The 20429-nt window shown below is 38.5% G+C and overlaps 1 protein-coding gene across 1 annotated transcript in view; it reads left to right on the top strand.

Annotated features, from left to right (window-relative positions):
- Positions 1–247: 247 nt before the first annotated feature.
- Positions 248–20429, top strand: part of DARS1 (aspartyl-tRNA synthetase 1) — a 37773-nt gene continuing 17591 nt past the window's right edge. Inside the window, exons 1-5 of the mRNA XM_082285499.1 lie at positions 248–385; positions 1375–1432; positions 6855–6947; positions 11959–12061; positions 19885–19987. Coding sequence (XP_082141625.1) covers positions 314–385; positions 1375–1432; positions 6855–6947; positions 11959–12061; positions 19885–19987 — 429 coding nt within the window. The 5' untranslated portion in view covers positions 248–313. The remainder of the gene's footprint in view (positions 386–1374; positions 1433–6854; positions 6948–11958; positions 12062–19884; positions 19988–20429) is intronic.

Below are 20429 nucleotides of genomic sequence, written 5' to 3'. Positions count from 1 at the left end.
TGCCAGGACGGCGGCGGCTCCGTGAAAGAACAATTTCTGAGGGGAGCGGGGAGCCGCCGACACTGTCCCAGCCCCGGGAGCACAGCGGGAAAGCGACACCACCCTCAGCCTGCCCTGAGGGGACCTCGGCAGAGCGCGCGCGGCGGGAGCAGGGCAGCGCGTGCCGGGGGCAGCTCTCGCGATACGCTCGGCCGGTGCCGGGCGGGGCAGGGGCAGGCGCGGAGCTCTCGCGAGAGCCGGGCGCGCGGAAGCGGCGTGGCGTGCGCGGGGCTGTGTCGTGAGGGGCCGTGAGGGCCGTGCCGGCTGCTGCAGGATGCCGAGCGCTGCCGGCCGCGGGCAGGGCCAGGACCGCCGCCCGGAGAACGAGGACTCGTCGGCGGCTGATGTGGGTCTCCGCAGGGAACGTGGCGGGCGCGCTGTCGAGGCTCTCCGGGTGGGGGGGGCTGGGCCCAGGCGGGGTTTGGCCGGCCCGGAGGCGCAGCAGCCTTTGGCTTTACTGTGCCGCTCCCCCCTTCGCCAGGCCCAGCCTGTGATTCCCTGAAAAGCTCTGCCTCCCCCCCCCCGAAACACCTGGGCCCCCCCTCCACAGTAGGGAGGGGGCTCCTGCTGGCCTGGCAGGTGCTTCTCCCTTGTACTTGAAGATCACACAGCGGTGCTGAAAGATTGTAGGCCAGTATTTATTCAAGAAGAAAAAAGTACTAACAATGAGCATCAGTTCATTTTGTTATGAAGTAATTTTTGCTTATTATTGCATCAGCAGTAAGGAATTCCAAGTACTGGTGGCTTCCCTAAAGTTACAAATACGGCACGATTCATCAAAAGGAGACAAGCAAAGACCTTCCCCAAATAAAGTATTTAGTAGGAACTTTGGTTCACGTATTGAATAGAATAAAATAAATAAACCAAGGGGTTTTTATTTGGAAACGCGTGGGTTTAGTTGGGAAAGAAGAACTGTGGCATTTTTGGTGAAAATGTTGCCTTTTTCTGTGCCTTACCTGGCAGATTTTGTTAACAGTCAAGCTCCACCGGGCTGTGATGATTACATGTGATCTGCTCGTGTTTGAATATGGGAAGGAAATAGTTAATGTATATACTTACATAGGACTCAGGTCAGGAGTAGGGTCTTTGTAGAGATAATCACACTAACTTTCTGTGAAACAAGTAATGGTCTTCATGCATGGTTGCTGTTGTTGGAATTATTTTTTTCTTTCAGGGAACAATTGTCTTCTCTCTCTTCTGTATCTCTTATAAGTCCAAAATGCAGTTTTTTAAATATAGCTAATTATTTTGTATTCCCTCAGTTAACTCTGTGACGATTTTGTTCAGGTTTTTTGTGTGTGCTTCTTTGATGTGTGTTTCTCACCTCCATTTTAGGATTATGCTAAGGAAAGATATGGAGTGTCATCAATGATACAATCCCAAGAGAAACCAGGTCAGTTGAAAAATGAAAAAAGTTTTTGCAAAAGAGATGGGGTGGGAAAAAAGGAAAAAAGAAGTTATGTGCCAAATACCGTCAGTATTTCCTTGAGAAATCTTTACCAAGCTTTCTTGTTCAAATGCCAGTGGAATTTTTTCCTTTTCTGGGATACATTTGGTACTTGTGAGACACTTGCATTTGGGCTCCATGTCCAGTTTTGGGCTCTACAGTGCAAGGAAGACATAAAAATTTTGGAGCCAGTCCAGTAGAGAGCTACCAGATTGCTCAGGGGACTGGAGCACAGGATCTGAGGGAGCTGGGCTTGTTCAGCTTGGAGATGAGGAAGCTGTGGGATGATCTTCTTGTAGTTAAAATCTACTTAATGGGAGGGTGTAGGAAAGATAAAGCCAGGCTTTGAAGGTGTGTAGTAATTTGACTGGAGGTCATAGACACGAGTCAGAACAGGAAATTGAGATTAGAGGGAAGAAAAAAAAATCATGAGTGTGGTTGCATATTGGAGCTGGCTTCCAGATTGAGAGGAATCTCAATCTTTGCCCTTGCCTGGACCGTGCCTTACACAGCTTGTCAGTTTTGTGTCTGTCCATCACTGCAGACTTTTTTTTAATTACTAAATTATTATTATTTGTAATGTACTGAGTCCTGAGATGTCAGGCTTTTTCCGTTTTTGGAGTAAGTTCTGCTGTGACTTACTACAGCAGTGCTCTCTCTCTGCATATGGTCTCCCTGCTTATGCAGCCTTCCATTTCTCCTGTATATGAGCACCAAATCCATTAATACTGGATATTAATATTTATGGCTTTTATCAGTCATACCACTCTGAATTCAGGAAGTCCTGATTTTCTCCTGATGGGGAATTGGGATTCGGAAAAACTTAGTGGCTAGAGAACAAGCTCCCAGGCCAATATCCCAAGAAATATTAATCTTTGTATTAAATTCAGTGCATGAAATGGGAATGAGGGAAAATAACAGACTGGCTTCTTGTAAATTCTTCATAGTAAAATGTAAAACAGCAACATCATCTGTGATTAGGTGATTTTTTTTTTTCTCCTTTGAATATTTGTTTTGGTTGATCCCCCTTTAGGAAGGGAAATGCAGAATGTAGGGAAGAGGAGCAGTCAACAGAGCACTCACAGGTTGAAAGCAACTGAAGGGGAGCTTTATATAAACAATGTAATGGGACAGAAAAATCAGCAGAGACTGCATTAACAGTCACTGTTGAGTAAAATACATTCTAGCTGCTAGAGAAGGGGAACGGGAGTTGAAATCACATTGGAAGCAGCCCAGCTCCTGTGTTTCCTCTCCCAGATTTGCACCCCAGAGCAAACAACTGTGTGGGGGACCCAGGCTGGCAGATTGAGAGGGCAGATCATGTCCTGCTTTCATGGAGAAATGCCAACTGTCTCATATTCAAAAGAAACACTCAAAAGTACTGGAGAAAAAAATATGTTGAGAAGGGAAATTGTGAAAGCAGCAGCAAATTATATGGAAAAGGCTGAGTGTCATATTTAGTTGTGTTGTCCCCTTGACTTTTGATCCTTGTTTAAAAAAACTTCTCAGTGTATGGACAATGTTGAGTGGGTTTTCCATGGGGCTTAAAATGCAACTTACAGCACTCCTGCTATTCTGTAATTGTAGAAGGTGGTTATCCAGAACACCAAAATTGGGTAACAATAAAGAACAAAATGCCTGTAACAAAGAAACCGAAGATCAGCCTAGTCCCTTCCTTGAGACTAATGCACTTTTATTTACAGATTCAGTAGTTTCTGCCAGGGAGAGCTCTTGCCAAAGGCTTCATGGGAGGGTGAGATGATCACTTGTCATCAGTAGCTCCACTGCCTTGGGTGTCTTGGAGTAGCTTCTGCTTGGGACAGGGGGTGGAGGGGGAAGCAGAAATGTTCCTGGCTATCTGAAGTGTATTAAATTTGGTTTTGAAGTCTGTGTGGCTACCTGCCATTTCTAAATCACAGTAACTAATGGTGGTATGAAGTGTGCAGCCCACGCAGCTTCTGGTGACCAGAGCCGTCAGACAGCGCGGCACAACCTCAGGTGGGAGCTCGGGGAGCTGCTGCAGTGGTGCTGTTCAGCTCACTTGAGCCACACTGTCCAGAGGACACTGGCTGCACCTGGGAACTCACACAGCTTACAGTGATCAGAAGAAGTTATTCTTCCTTTCCGAGGAATAACGATATTGTCCTTTTGCCATGCTGATAGATTCTTGTATCTCTGCAGGCAAATTAAATCTCTTTTCTCAGGTTCATAACTTTGTTTCTTCACCCTGCTCTGCTGAGCTCACACATACCTGTGCCTTCTTTCTTGGCTCACTTAAGTCCTTCTTCTGGTTATGTTGGCTGCCCTGGCTATCTGATGTTCTTGATTCCCATCATGTCAGGTTTTTAGGTCCTTCCTGCCTGCTACTAAAACTCCATTTTTTGCCATTCCTTTTTTCTCCCTTCAGTCCCGTTATCTCATCTACCTTCCCTGGAAGCTGCTTTCTAATGCCTCTTTTCTAATGCTGCTTTTGATTTTCAGGTTTTTATGTCAAACTTGCCTTCTCTTTTTCAAAATTTTCTGGTACTGTAAAGATACTGGCACTTCACAGAGGCAACAGAAATATTGGTCATAATGTTCAAAATTCCATGATGCAGGATAAATTATCTTAGTAAACAGCTGATGTGACAGGCAGGGAGTGGGATCTGGAGGTGAAAAAGTGTTGTTTTATGTATCCCACACAGCTTTTTGGACTTTTATCCTCTTTTCCCATGTTTAGAAGAGGTTAGAGTTCTGAGAGAAAAATAAGGATATTTAGTATGTTGGAAAGAAGAGATTGGGCTGTACATTAAGAAAAAAAAATTACAGCTTCCCCATAAACATGACTCCAAGTGGCAGTAAAGGTGAGATAGCCTGAATACTGAATTGGGGCAGAAAGCGTAATTTCACATTTACAGAGTGTTGTGTTTGAACTTTGTTTAAAATCTTTGTTCCCTTGTCTTCACTGCAACTGTAGCAAAGTTAAAAACATCTTTTATTTTTGCACTTAATTTATTGGCAAGAGGGCAGAAAATGTGAGTACAGCTTGCATTTGCGAAAGAACAAGTAGATGATCATCTGAGAAGTGTTGGAAGGACCTTAAAGGTGAAAGCAAGAAGTTTCATTTTTGTTATGGAAGAGATAAAAATGAACTGAAAGGAATTCAGGTGAAATGGTATACCAAGAGTGCAGAGGGAATATACAGTGTGTTGGTTGGACAAGAGGAAACGAGTGACAAAGACAAATGGTTGCTTACACTCACAAATACAGGCAACGTCATGACCTACTGGCATTTTAGAAATGAGAGAGAAAGAAGGTGAGATTTGGGAAGTGTGGGAGGAGGGAAACAAAGTGGTGTAGTTGCTATATCCAGCTCATTGCAGTGGAGCACATTGACAGGAGCAGACATAGTGGGCACAATGAACATCAGGAAACTCTTTTTTGACTGTGAGGGTGACCAAGGATTGGTACAGGTTTGCCCAGGAAGAGTTTCCTGTCTTGGAAATACTAAAAAACCATCAGAACATGATCTTGGACAGCTGGTACTATGTCACCCTGCTTGTGGATGGGGTTCAGTGGGATGACTTCCAGAGGCTCCTCCTAGCCTCAGTCCATGCTGTGGAGCTCAGTCTGCTACTGGAAAAAAAGGCTTTATGATGTCTTCTTGTGGATATTGTTTATTACCCTTTTTATGAAAGGTGAAATGTTTTTTAATAATTAATACAATATAACAACTTTTGTGTTAAATGTGTCTTGTTTACTCTTGGTGAAACATGAACCACTAGGTATCCAAAAGACTTAAAAAAATATTTATCTAATACAAATGGTTCCTGAAACACTAAGGATCCACAAAAGGTGTAACACCTCATTCTGTCTTTATGCTTGTGCCTAGAAATGTTTTAACATTTGTAACAATACAGTTTCAAGTTGACTGAGATAATTTTAACTGTCTGAATATCACTCTTGGAAATACTGAAGGTTGTGGATTGTGATGGTTGCACGTTTCCTGTAGTACAACACTGTTAAAGTTTGAATATCAGTTGCTGGCAAATGATAACATCTTTATTCCCCTTTCTCCCTTCCCCCCTCCCCCCCCCCCACGTATACACACTTCATGAATATATTTGAGTCAATTTCCTATTCCATTTCTCTGTGCACTTCATTCTGTTCTGGATTTGATATGTGTCTGTGAAGAAAGAACTGCACTGCCCTGACATAAGCTAATAAAAGTTTTAAATCCCCTAAAATCCTCAGTGCAGAATAACAGGCTTGCAGGGCAAGCTGTGACTGGTATTCAGAGACAGAAGGAAGGAGTCCAGAACAGCAGATGGTAACCTGGAGTAGCAAAAGAGTTTTTTTCCGGAAACTTTGGAAAAGTTCTGGCAGGAGAAGTTTACAGTGGAAGTGTCTTAGCAAATTTAATGTTAATTTGAAATGAGGAAGAAGTCTCTGAGGAAAGAATCATACAACAGAATCATACAAGGAATAGTGGCATGTACCAGCATATTGTCAGTTCATAATGGTTGTGTACAATTTTTAAAGTCCTGATTTATTTAAAAATATTTTCCTTGATTACTTTTTTTTTCCATTTGCTATCCAAAGTCTGTCCTTTCCAAGCCATGCATTCCTGTTGTTATTTAGCTTTGTAGCTTCATTGGATTTGAAGGGTTCTAATCAGTCCTGGCTCTGACAGTGATAGTAGTGCTTGATCAGGTTGTCAAACAGATTTTCCTAAAATAAATGTTACCCATTTTACACAGTAATACTCTCGTTGTTCCAAAATGCTGTTGTTTTAATCAAAATAAAACTTTTAAAAGTTATAATGCACATTTATATGTGGTTTCTTTCTGTTCTTTATTTTAAATAATAGTTACTTTATGGTTATATTCATCCTACTTATATAAGGTAGATACAGAGAACAGTCAGAACTCTGAGCCTTTGTTTTTCTGGGTTCAACATGGCAGCTTTCACCCTGAGCAGTGCAGCAGGGCAGACGTCCCTTAGGCAGCAGAAATTCAGACTAGTAAGTGCGGGTAGTACAGTGAAGTCCTGTCAAAACCAGTGTAGTCGTGCTGGGTTCTGCCATCCGTGAACTACAGTGAGTCTTGCTGTTGGTAAAGTGCAGTTTGACCCTGCTGTATAAGTCAAAAATAAGCTTGAAGTAATTTAAAGCTACTGGATCAAGTACAAGTCACTAAGAAAGGAAGTGGGATCTTGTGTGTTTTCAGTAAGTCAATTATGCTATTGATACAAAAAGTGATGTTTTGGATTTATTATCAATTTTATCAATAGCCATGATAGAAAGTGTATTTGGAGTTTAAAGTAAAAAATGTTTTGCTTTGCAAAAAACAAAACTGTTTTAAAATGTGTGGTTTTTTCTGTAATTCAGATAGAGTTTTGGTTCGCATAAAAGACTTGACAGTGGAGAAGGCTGATGAAGAGGTTTGGGTTCGTGGCAGAATTCACACCAGCAGAGCTAAAGGTGAGAGGCCTCCAGGGTTTTTGGTTTTATTTCCTCATGTCATTAGTACAACCTTAATGTTTGTTTTGGTTTCATGACCTGTTGCTTATGTCTTGCATTCAAGAAAACTTTGCCACCTGGTTACTCAGGGTTGCCTCAATGTTACTTTGACTGGTTATTTTCTTTTTCTACCTCTCTTTTTCGCAAGAGGGAAAAGGAGATTTTGGGTTTAGCTGTGTGGAAATCAGTTATTGTAGTAAAAGTAAATTTTTGTTTTACTGTGTTGCTAAATACCAGATGGACAATTGTAAATAATAGTAATTTTAAAATGGAATTATTCTCTTTAAGGTGTTCATAGTTGTGAGATAAAGCACTTCTAAGCTTCTACACTAAAACATGCTTGTATTATAAATGTATCAGTTGTTATCATATTTCTTCTGCTGCACATGACTATTTTCACCACACCTTTTCTTTGACAGGAAACAAAAATCTGTGTTAAAATTTCAGAATTCTTACTTTCGAATACCGGTATCTAATTATATCAATTTGAACTTCAAATAAGAAGCATCATCTTTCTTTAGCAAGACAAAGGGGAAAAACCCTTTCATAGGTTCTCAGCAGTGTGGGCTGTCACACTTGGCTGTCTGACAGCCATATTTCTTCCCTGGAATCAGAAGTTCCCCCTGGAGACCAGGTTGCCATATGCAAACTTCAATAGGCTTTGGCCTTTGCAGTTGACATCAGATGCTGACAACTGTTGTGCTGGTTTCAGTTATGTTTGGCAGCTCTGTAGATATAAATAACTTGTCTTTCCAAGAACTGAAAAAAAAAAGCGTAAAGAAATTATCTTCACAAATGAAACTTAACAGTAGTCTTAAAATTGGGAATGATGCAAATTAGGGGCGAGAATCCAGTACCAAGTATCGTTGAAGATACCAGATTCATATCTCTTTTTGAGAATTCATGTTCTTAAAACATGTCCCTCTTAATGAGTAGTGTCTGTGCTGCAGTTGGTTAAAATAAGGAGCTGCATTCAAATATATATATATAATGCATATTTTAATTTATATTAGAATCTTTAAACTTAAAGAGTCCTCAATAGTTTTGTAGTGGAAATGGAAATCTATTATTTAAAGAAATTGTCAACTCCAAAAGCTGTGAAAGCCTTGGTCATTACGACATGAAGTTGTTCAGACAGGAGACACTCCATCTGCTTTAAATGTTACTAATGTTACTGTCAGGATATGAATTAGAGTATCCTTATGGCTTTTCTTTTGCAATTATTGGAAGAGTTCAGGCTATTAACAGAATTCAGGATATTATAGGCAGGTGTCTATGCAGACCTGGAAAACAGTGTAAAGTTCTATGGTTGTTGATTGCTGTCTGTGTATGACATTGGTTCATGGTATCTTGCATGATATATATGTTTACTTCAAACACAGTAATATCTCTGTAACAAGGCAGTATTAACTTAAAAGAAGCAGTTGTAATCCTTCACTTTGACCTCACTATTGTTTTTGATGAAACAACACTGCTTATTTTCAAAACTCTTTAACACAACCTGAAGAATGAAAGCAGAAGGAGTTGATCATGGGCATGAATGTCCTGAATTTATTGATGGTGTCTCTTGTTACCGCTTGGTCTGACAACACAGAACAATTCTGACATTCAGGGAGCGCTGCTAGGGAATGCCATATGCTTGTTTACTTAAGCTTTGGGGAAAGAATCTTACAAGAAAAGCAAATGTTTAAGAGTAAAAAGTAATCTTAGTCTTTCCCACACACAACATGGCACTATTCCTACCGCTGTGGAAAGGAAAGCCTTGCAGGAAACAGGAGAATCTTTCACAAAAACAAGCTTTAGTTTTTCTCAGAAACTTGAGTTTGACTCCTAAATAACCAACATAGCCTTTATTTAACCCTGTCTGGTTCTGACCAATAAACCAAAAAAAATTAATGGGAACAACTGCAGATTCCAGCTGTCTCATATAGCGAGTCACTCATGGAGTCTGATGGAAATTAACTGAAGGATGTGTAAAGAATGGGGTGTTGGGAAATTCTGTGTGTTGTACCAGAATTAAAGTGCACAGGGCCCTGTGGCTTGTATGATAGATTGAATAAATGTTATTTCTGGCCTTATTTTAAAGCCAGCCTAATCTACTGATCACGTTTATCGTTGAAAAACCCTTGGGAAGTTGTCTGGGTTTGGCCAGGAAGCTGGGGCTTGTGCAGAATGTTAGACCTGAACTAGATTTTGGGTTATGAATGCATAGGTCTATGAAACATCTGAAAATAAGAATTCCATCAAGATAAATTTAAATACTGGGCCAAGTTTTATAATAAACTGTGTAAAGTCTTCTCTTTGCTGGCAAATGTATGTAACCATCATTTAATTTATATGACCAAAATTTTCTCCTCTTTATACACATTACTTCCTTATATCCTTTTCTTTCATAAGGTTTTGTGTGATTTGGTACTTTTATCCAAGACGATCGATCGATTACTGGTTGGTCTGTGTGCTTACTTTTGATGGAATTCTCCTTTCAGTGTCTTCTCTTACTTGTTCAGGGTCTGAACAGTCTATGCATTATACTGTGTCAGATAATGTTAACCAAATTTCTCTTGAAACTTTCATCTTTTAGGCATTCTTGTGGGACATGATATTGGGTTTTTTTTTAATAGGAACTTAGTGTAGTTTACTTTTGAATGTGACTCAAGTTGGTGCTATACTTTTCACCTGAACACCACATAAATATTTGGAAACACATGGAGAAGATCCCATTGTCCAAATTTTTTCTCACTCAGATGCTTCCTTTTTCCCATCTCTTGATCTGGAAAGGCTTCTAAGCATGAGCTGGATTTGATTATGGCTGGTCTTTTTGATACTTTATTTTGAATGGCTTCAGCTCTCAGGAAAAGTTCCCGTCCCTCTTTTAATCTTTGTGACTGTGATATTTTAGCCAGTCCTGAGTGAACTCCATTTGATCACTTATCTTCTGTGTGATTAGAAGTGTTTGCGTCCTGCAAAACATACTCTTCCTTCATGAAAACAGCTACTGTTACTCATGGCAAACACATTTGAGTCCTTTTATAATGCAGATAATGATCAGACTTCCAGTGTTTGGGATTGAGTACAACTGCCAGACTTTTGGATGAGGATCTGAGCAAGCTGGTCTTGGTGAAGATGTCCCTGCTCATTGCCGGGGGGGTTGGACTCAATGGCCTTTAAAGGTCTCTTCCAACCCAAACTATTCTATGATCCTATGACAGCAGGTCCCTTCATTATTTCACTGTTTTATAGCTGAGAGACGTCGTAGCAGTCTTCAACTGTGTGGTTTTTGTTTGAACACCTAGTACATCATTGCTGAAACTTTGATCATATTTTGCTAAATTGTTTGTCACTAAACTCATGGAGACAAATACTATCTTCTAGGAAATACTGTATCCAACAGCTCTGTAAGAAATACTGAGATGTCAAAGATGTGAGATATGACTGCCTTATCTGAAGAAACTCAGCATATCATGTCCTGTGGAAAAATTGTCCTTTCTTTGTTGACTTGCTGGATCTGAAACACAGCCTGTATTTTTCTAATTTAAATCTGTTGTTTAATGTTTGCCTGCAAGAAATACATGCATCTGTACCATATTGGATATTGCAGCCTCTGGAATACAGAAATAGTTGTACTCTGTTTTCTGAAAATACGTAATTAATCTTGTTGCATTGTTGTTTGTCGTAGGACAAGATCAGTTATTTCCAATAATTATAATTAATATTTAATAACATTTTGTACTAGTTTCCCATGTTTGCTTTTATTTCCATGAGATTGTGTGTCAAGGGTTCTGCATTTATTTTCTGATACTCTTGAATTATCTGTAGCTATGTGTCAGGAATGGTAATCTGCTTAATTACACTGCAGAAAACTGCAACTGGCTTTTTAGTGCCAGTTTTCGAGTTAGGCATGTGTTGGCTTATTGGTTTAGAGTTTGAGTGAACAACAGGGAAGTAACTGTCTATAACAAAACTTCTGGCTTCTTCCTATTCTCACCATTTCAATGGAAATGTTACGACATTCTGAGTCAGAACTTGGAGTTAAAGTGATTGTGGTGCCTTTATCAGATACTGGTACACCAGTTATATGTTTGTTGCTAATTTTTGTCTCAGAAGAAGCATCTAAAATCACCATATTTCCTTAAAACTAAGTTAAGGAGTAAATTAGAGATGTGAGAAGAGGTATGAAATGATTGTAACTGTCAGCTAAACAGAGTAGAAAGAGCTTTGTTGACTTGGAAACACGCATTTTAAAAGTCAACAAAATGCACTAAGTTCTTTGTACATTATTACTAATTCCTATTAACTTCTTTTTCCCTAAGCTGTTCATGAATAAATTGCTCTTACAGGAATTTTTAATTGGGTCTTTTAGGTTCTTGTCATTCACTAGAATCAATACTCCTTTTGTTCCCCTTCATTCTGAATGTTTGGTGTATTATAGAATGAACATTGTTGGTTTAGTCCTTGTGGTACAAAATCAAGCCTATTTCTCTCAGAGCAGCTTTGTAAAGTGAACTCTGCAGCTTTGATTTGAGAAGATGAGAAAAAACATCTTTAAAAATAATTTAGACTTGAAGTTGTTGTGAGCAAAGAAACAAGGAAAAGTATGATACATTTCTTGCAGTTGAAGAAAAAGATACTTTAAAAGTTATGGTTTGTTGTTTGTCTTTTGTCTAAAGACTCTTTATCTTGGAAGGCTTACTGTTATTTTTAGAAAATGTCCATTCAAGTGTTTATAGATGTAAGGCATGATTATTTAATTTATCTCAGTGTTTGTGTGTGTGTGTGTGTGTGTGTGTGTGTGTACATGTACAGCTGAGAAGTTAGAAGCAGCTTTAAGGAGGGGGGGCAGCGATGAATGAGAGAGAGACGCACACTCTTAAGAGCTCAGTTTGTATTTAAGTAGTAAAGTATTTTTTCTCATTCACAAAGACCTCGAGTAACTTGTCCTTAATACACCTGTGTTGTTTCTCTTTGTATTCAGGGAAGCAGTGTTTCTTAGTCCTGCGTCAGCAGCAGTTTAATATCCAGGCTCTTGTGGCTGTGGGACAGCATGCAAGCAAGCAGATGGTAAAGTTTGCTGCCAAGTAAGTAAGCAATTATATCCTGTTGTCAGAGTAAACAATGGTGGGAACCAGGACTCCCAGGGGTTGGGACCATTTTCACACATTAACATCAATGCTTCGTTTGTTTTAAAATGTAGTTATTTAAATTGTCAGCTCTCTATTGCGTTGAATACATTATACTGACAAAAGATAAAATAGAGAACAGGCTTGAAATTCATTCTGAACTGCTGAAGCAGCATTCTCTTGCCATAGACAACCTACATTTTCTTCCAAGCTGGCTAACAAAAAGTCTGGCAAGCTGAGCTTAGTGGGACACTTCATTTGGTGTGTGGTGGTGGTGTGTGTCTGCACATGTTCAGGGTTTTTCTTCTACCAGACATATACAGTGTAGTAATACATTTTACACTTAGAACTGCTGTGAAGAAGTCCCATATTGCAAGTGGCTTACTGAGTTGAAGAAATTAAAAGTAGCTTCTGTGCACTGGGTTACACTTATCTACACCTTATTTTTGGCACTAGAATGTTAATTTTAATTTTAAAAAAATTTGGCAGGGGTGATAGACTTGCCAGTTGAAAAACTGTTTGTTGAAGCAATTTGAATTCAATTATTTGGTTTGTTTTGTTCCTAAAGATAAAGAATTACTTTTCCCTTCTACTTGCCCCAAGATTGTGCTTTCAGGTTGTCCTGTGATAAATATGCTTGTGTGACAAATGTGCTTTATAGTAGAGCTTTTAATAATGTGTATCTACTTGTTCACAAATAGAAATGTGGATCAATTCTGTGCAGTTTATTCGGTGCAGAATATGTTTAACATGTGGCACTTGAGTTGCTTCTGTGTAGTTCTTGGCAATACTCTCATGCCTGGGAAGGGAGCCCCCACTAATTAGCTGCAAAAGTGCTACAGCCTTCAACCTTCAATATATCAGGGAGGGGAAGGATTCATTATAGTAGAGACTTCCAGAAGCCAAGTTAAGAAGGTTGGGATAATGCTTCTGCTTATGGGGTTCAAGGCAACGGGAAAACAGAACCAGCAGTGTTTGTTGTTTGGCGGTGCTCAGTGCTGGCAGTGCCAGTGTGAAACATGCTGTTCACAGGTGTTTATGAGCCAAAGTGAAGTGTTCTGTTTCTTCATGAAATGATTTGTACTCTCCAGTGCTTGGAATCTTTGAAAAGAATTAAGTGTATAATGTACTTGTTCCCTAATTCATCTCCCTCTAAACTCCCAACAGTCTGCCTGTACTCCCTCAAAAAACTTGTGCTACAGAACAGTGGAACAACTCTCAGAGTTGTGATGCACCCTCTTCTATGCTCCAGTTCTCTCCAATGTATCTCTCTTTTTTAGTTTTCTTCATGGTTCTTTCCTCCACAGCTGAATTTCTTACACTTCATGATTGGTAGATCTCTTAGTGGTTAGGAGTTCATGAGATGGAAGTTGATCTTTACTCTTTTTTTCCGTATGCTGACTGCCACTTGTAAACCTGCTGTGGTTTTTTATAATTCACTGATCTTTTTTTACTCAATTAGTTTTCTGCCAGATTAGTGATTTAAATTAGGTTATGGAAGTCCAGAGCTAACAAGGAGTGGTAAACGGTAGAAGAGGATATCTGGAAAGAGTAGAGGGTAAAGCTCCTTTCTCTCTGGCAGCAGTGACCTGTTAAACCAGGCAGAACCTCATCCTTAAGTTCTTCCCAACTCCCTGTCATCTCCCCACTTTCTTGATGAGGCAGACCTGAATTCCTCAGAACAGTCAGAATGATGATATTTATAGTGTTTTGAATTTTCGTTCTGCTTCTTTTTTGGGATAGCATTTGCTAGCTGAACCCTGGTACTTCAGCCTCACTTGCTTTGTAGCATTCGTGTTTTCCTTATTATTTGTGCTTCTGAAATGCTTGCATGCTCATCATCATGTTCTCTGAATGGTGTAACTGTCTCTGTTACAGCCTTCTGGATTTTCTTTTGGGGGTTTGCTTTTGGTTTTTTTAACACCAGTAGCGCAGCCATCTTCTCAGGATTCCTTCCCACCAACAAACCTATTTTATTAATATCCTGCCATGCTCTCACTTTTTCCAGCATTTCATCTCCTACAATTCTGTCTGCTGTTGTCACTGCAGCTGCCTCTTGTCCTTCAGAGGCTGCTGCTGTTCCTGGCTCATGAGTGCACGTGGGGTCACTGTGTCAGCAGCACCTGAAGCAGAGTCCCAGTACGTGCCTGTCCTCAGTCACTTTCCTGCCTCCTTTCACCTGCTTTGGAATGATCTCGTTATTTCTAGCAGATGAGGCTGGGCTTAGATGTCTAAAAATAACTATCCTGTTTCCCTGCCTTTCTCTGTGTCTTTTTTTATCATCTCATTTCCTACACCTTAAATGAGGAAATAACACATTATTGAAGAAAACATTTAACTTAAATATCTTAAATTTCAATTAAATTTTTAAATGTTTTCACTGATAGTGCATAAACTATATTTTCCACATGCTATTTTCTCATATTTTCATACTGTGTCCACAACTTTCTTTAAAATGTTTTGTGAAATTCTGGATCTTGAATTTTTAATGTCAGTTGATTAAATAATGAGCATTTTTTTGGTACAGATTTTCATAAATGATAAACAAACCAGTTCCTCTTGTAGATATTGGCACATGGAAACCAAGAACTTTCATAATGTTCTGTGGTCAACAACATTCATAGAATAATTACTTCCATTATCATTAGAATATGAGTTCTTTATAGTGAAAGATACTTTATAGTGGTTTCACTCAGGCTTATAAAGAAATTTCTTTGAGTTTAACCCTGGAAAGTTTCTAGTTGAACTTGCAAAACAAACATAGCACAGAGCCAGTTGAGATACTGGATTGGCAGCTGTGGAACTGTTCTTCTGTCTTTTATCAGAAAAAAAAAATACAGCCCAGCAAGGGATGCTGCAGAAGAGAAACAGTTAATTGTCTCTTTTAGACAGCAGAGGTGCCAGTTGGTAATTTAGCTTAGTAATTTATCAACCTGCTTTTTTCCATCAAGCATTGGGTGTGGCTGGTTTTGGTTTTCTTTCTCCTTTTCTGCATCAGCGTTGAGCCTTTCCTGACACCCCACTGCCAGAGCTGATAGAGCACTTGGGAGAGGTGGTTAACAGATTCTAATTTAGCTGCTCAAAAAATTTGCCCTTGCACAGGAAGTAACTTGATGGCTCTTCATAGTAGACTAGAGAGTAAAAATGCAGGAAAGAGATTAAAATGGAGAGGGGAAAAAAATATTAACTTGTATGAAAATAATTCACAATGTAGCAAAATATATGTAGTTCTTTAGCTAGATAAATTGGTAATACCAGGAAAACTGCTGGATATTGCAGAATATTTTCTTTATCCATTTCTGTTTAATTTTTATATCAGAAGACTGGAAGAAAATGTCAAATTGCAGCTAAGTTTGCTGGTGACACAGAAATTGGACTGGTAAATAGGGATTCAGGAGTGTATAGAAAGCAGGATTCTTTTAGAATAATCACTTCAATGTTCTTCAGTGTGAATTTGTACCTTTGTGATCATTTGGTCAGATTCTGTGTGTGCTCAGAATTAAAAAATATAAAAGTACAGAGAGAAATGTGAGATTGGGATAGATAACTGACATGACAGGAGCCCATGCAGTTCTCTGAGTTTTGGAAAAGAGGAATAAAATGCCATTAATATAACATGTGCCTGGTTTTAGGCAATTCTGGATTTTTTTGTCCACTTTTGTTGTTTTTCTGTCTGAATACATGTCAAATTGGAAAAGGTTGATGGTGAAGTTGCAAGATGAAATGATATATGGTCAGGCAAATCTGCCTTCTGTGAGACTAAAGAAAACTCTGTTCACTCCTAGAGAAGCTAGTAAATAATTTAAATCCCAGTCTGATGGTGCCTATGCAGGAAGATTTTCTGCCAGTGGGGTTCTTTACATTGCAGATACAAAGGTATGACAGGATGCAATAAACAGAGGATGAAGTTAGGGGAATTTAGAAGGAAAATAAAGTGTAGGTTTTTTTGTGAAGATTATTAAAAATACATTGTGGATTTTGTTGCTTAAAATCTTTAAAAGCAATTTGGCTTCTTTTTTCCCCGGAAGATATCTGGGTTTAACCAAGTGTTAGAATGTTGGTATAGGAAACTGATCATTATATTTTTAGGATGAAGAGAATAAGAATAGGTGTTTGCCTGGCTTTCTTGTATACAATGTCAGTTAATTTCCTTTTAGGGGGCTCCTTGCATACTTGCTATATTTGTGCAGACAGGATTACAGTTGTTCTTGTTGAGTATAAAATGTTTATGTTCTTAATTACTTACAAAATGCACTCATTTTTTGAAAGTAAACCAGTGCTTTCACTTTCACTGGCATTCAGATAAAGGATCATTGATTATTATGTTTTATTACAACTATTTAATATTTTTAATACTGTATTAATATAATTTATGCAGTCTGCTTACAGAAAGGTGTTGAAGAAAAAAACAAGAAGATACCATAATAAGTATAGATGCTGTAGAAGAAGTAAAACATTTTCTATTTAAAGTCTATAAATAATCAAGTTTCTTCCTATTCTTCAGACTTTTGACCAAGAAAGTGTTGATTGTGATTCACTTTGGGAGGCCAGCGTAGGGTTCAGCTTGCAACATGAAGCTGTTGATGAAAGATGTTGTCATAAAATCTACAATAATGCAATCCTGTGGTTAAAAGAGAAAGTCTTGGCTAATAGACATGCAGCTAATTAAGAGGGACATAAGGCATCTAGTGGACACTTCAGTAAATATAATGTTGATTTTTTTGAATATTACACATAAAGTAGTTTTTTATACAGGAAAATGTTTTATTGTTGGATTTTATGAATCTATATACTAAAATAGTTTCTTCTTGGATTAAACAATGTAAAGATGTCATCTGTCTTTTCTTAATGCCTTATGCATCCTAATTTAGTTTCTACTCTGTGGTAATATTAATTACAGGTATAAATGTTATCCTTAATGGAAATGGTGGTACTTTGCCATGTTTTTCTGCTACTTGTTCACTTTTATTGGTGTTTGGGGGATTTTTGTTACCCAGGGGAATTTTATCAAAAATCTCCCAGATTACTTATTCCTGCTGCTGTGGCGAATGTTTTGCTGCAGTTACTGGCATTTTGTTAAAACATCTTGTTTCTTGTTGTGACTTGAACTGAAAATGCTATTTCAGTTACATCCTAGGAACTACCTGTTGGGATCAAAGCAGAACCTTCCAGGTTTCTGTAGTTTATGTTAGATGCAGTGTTAGGCACTTCAGACACTTAACAGCTCTAGGTCTTGCTGAGCATGATTCAAACAGAGCTCAAAACACAAGCTTCTGTTTCCATACCAGATTAAATGTGGAGTTTAAATGAGGAAAAGCACATTTTTTAATTATCAAATGAAAGTTTAGAGGAGATGAGGGATGTTTATAAATACAAAGATGGTCACACACAGTGGGAACCTTCCTAGTGCTTTTGTGTGCCCAGGCAATTACTTGAATATTTGGTTACAGGGACCTACACAGTTAGGAACTCAGTTAAAATACATCTTAAAATTATGGCAAATGTGATGACTAAGGAATGCTACATTTTTAAATATGTTCCAGATCAAGAAACATGTTTTATTTGCAACTCCAGCATAGAGATGGAGAGAAAGCTCATTTTATCCTACGTGCAAAGTTTTAAAGTTGTTATGCAAATTTGCAGAGCAATATTGCAGTTAGAGTGATTTAAAAGTCAGTTTCTTCCTGTGTTTTTCATCTGATATCATTTTCCATGTCTTGAATTCCTTGCATGTTCTGATCAGAGCTCTGTACAGACTTCGCTAGCACTTCTTCTTCACGGGTCCACCAATCTAATTATGAATCCATCATACAACACATTTATATTTAACTATTATTTTCTTTTTCACTGTGCAGGGAGTTTCCTTCAATAAGTTTGAAACATTATTTGCCGTTATTAGTGAGAGGGCTTTTATTCAGGAGAGTAGAAACTGGTATTTTCAGTGAAGACACTGCTAGTCATGTCATTAGTGGTGTTTTCTGAACATTTGCCAAAATGTTGACATGGAAAAGGAAGTGGGAAAAACATATAGAGGAGAACTGTTTAGGGAAAAAAAGTTCACATAAGAGTAAAACTGTAATTCTTTTAAACATTCACACATTTGAAAAGCAAAAGGAATTTATAGTTGTACTTAATGCTGGTTTAGCATGATATATTCTCATAGATGATCATGTTCTCTTGCATCCAAAGTGCTGTATTGGTTCCACAGTCTTTTTAAGGACTTCTAAACAGAATCATTTGTTCCAGAAAGTACTTGGAAGCACTTGGTGTCATTTCAGTTATCCTTTCTCATATTTGTTGCCTCTGCTAAAATAATGGAGAAGGAGGCTCACCCATAACTAAGTGGATTCTTATTTAAAGCTTGCTCTCAACCTCTGCTTTGTACAAATTTAGTTGTGATTTGAGCAACTGTAGCTCTTCTAAAGTGTAAATGCACCAGAAGAACACACTGTTCACCAGTTTAATGCAGTATATGTAATTACCTAATGGTTAAGTAAGTCAAGCATATGAAGCACCTTGGTCTGTATTAACTGTAGAGCAGCTGATAAGTTCTACCATCTGAAAATATTACCATCAAAAAATAGCGTAATCAGCTAAAGTACTCAAATTTGGCTTTTTATTTTTTAGTTAATTGGAATTTACTTACAGTACCACTGTTAGGTTTTGAGAATTTGATGCTTGAATGTTCCACTGTTACTTGAATATCATCAGATTTTTCAGGATTTTTACTGCCAAGTTAAAAATGCGCTGGCTTTTTAAAGTTGAGGGTTGTTAATGGCTCTTTGCTTTGCTGGTTTCAGCAATGGCTAACTTGTCTGATGACATCCTCACTCACCTCTTATTATTTGCAGTTAAATTGTGGACCTGATACTTTCCTGCTGTCTAAGGGCTTAGGTGGTCAAGTGATGTACAGAAAGTGCTTTTCAGCTTTCTCAAGGCGGCCTCACAAGTGAAAGATTGGTTGTAACATTAGTTTTCCTAAAAAGTAAAATTTTTAGATATTTGGCCTCTTGTAAGCTAAAAGAGAGACAGAGTGAAAATATATTTCCAGTGAGGGTGAGATTATCTGTAGAAAAGTGCTGGTTTGAAGTGTCCAGTACCTTAAATGCGTAAATAAAAACTGCTCATCCAAATTCTTTTCTCACCTCTGACTCTTGGGCCTTTTGTTACTGTTTGCTTATAGCACACATACTTTATATCATATCTTTGGAAGACTTTCAGGATGGTGTGTGGTGTTTTAATGTACTATTAGTGACTGTTAGTGGAGAGCAGTTAGGATCCCCTGTCACAGAGAAATGACTTTGGAGCATCTTGCATCTTTCAGTAACAAGTCATGTAGTTTAAACAAGCCGAATCAGTTTTGATTTTCCCCTTCAGTTCTAGGCCTTCCCTTCAGTTTGTTGTTGTGCTGGTGAAGACACATCTTGCAGATAATTGCATCAGCTGACACATGGAAGAGTGTCTGTGGCCTACAAAAAGGGCTCTGTCACTTGTCAGTTTATGTATAAACACAGACACACACAGAGAATGGGCAAGCACTGAACTTAATCATAATTCTTTCCCTCACAAGTTTTCCATCCCAGTTTGAATTTATTGTGGCTGGGGATATTTTAGCAAACTCCTTCATTATTCAGTTATTAGATTTAAAGGTAACTCCAGATCCTTAGCTCTGTTCTGTTGTTCAGCAGTCCATACAGTAGATGAATGTCCTGGTGCTCAGTGTGATGTGCTGCAGTGTGCAATGGAACTTACTGAGCCTTCTGCCCTCTCTTTATTGCTAGCATCACCAAAGAGAGCATTGTGGACATAGAAGGCGTTGTGAGGAAAGCATATCAGAAAATCGGAAGTTGTACTCAGCAAGACGTTGAGCTTCATGTTCAAAGGGTAAATTTCTGAGCAAATGGAGCACTGGTTAATTGTTTGATAGATTATCTGTTGAGACTGTCTGTCTGTCTACACATATGAACTTTGTCAGTAAGGAATCCCATGCCAGAGAAATAAACTGCTTTAAACTACAAATTTCAGCATATCATATGTAAAAATTAAACACTTCTGGTTTTAAGATATTTGGAGTTTATATTTTCCTATTTTTATCTGCCATTTGAATTACGAAAATAAAGTATCTCACTAGAACAATTTGGCTAGGAAAGCTTGTAATTCTAGTTTTTGATTCTTAACTGCAGCAGATACTGGAATAAAATGTGCTGCTTTTTAAGTGCAAGTCAGAAGTTTCTTCTTTATCAGAGTTACAATCTTCCCCTCAATACAATGGACTGGAATACATAATTCTCACAGAAATAAACTCTCACTGGCTTACATGGAAGCT

This window comes from Coloeus monedula, assembly GCF_965178545.1.
Source record: "Coloeus monedula genome assembly, chromosome: 7".
Taxonomy (NCBI): domain Eukaryota; kingdom Metazoa; phylum Chordata; class Aves; order Passeriformes; family Corvidae; genus Coloeus; species Coloeus monedula.
This window is presented reverse-complemented; position numbering and strand designations above follow the sequence as displayed.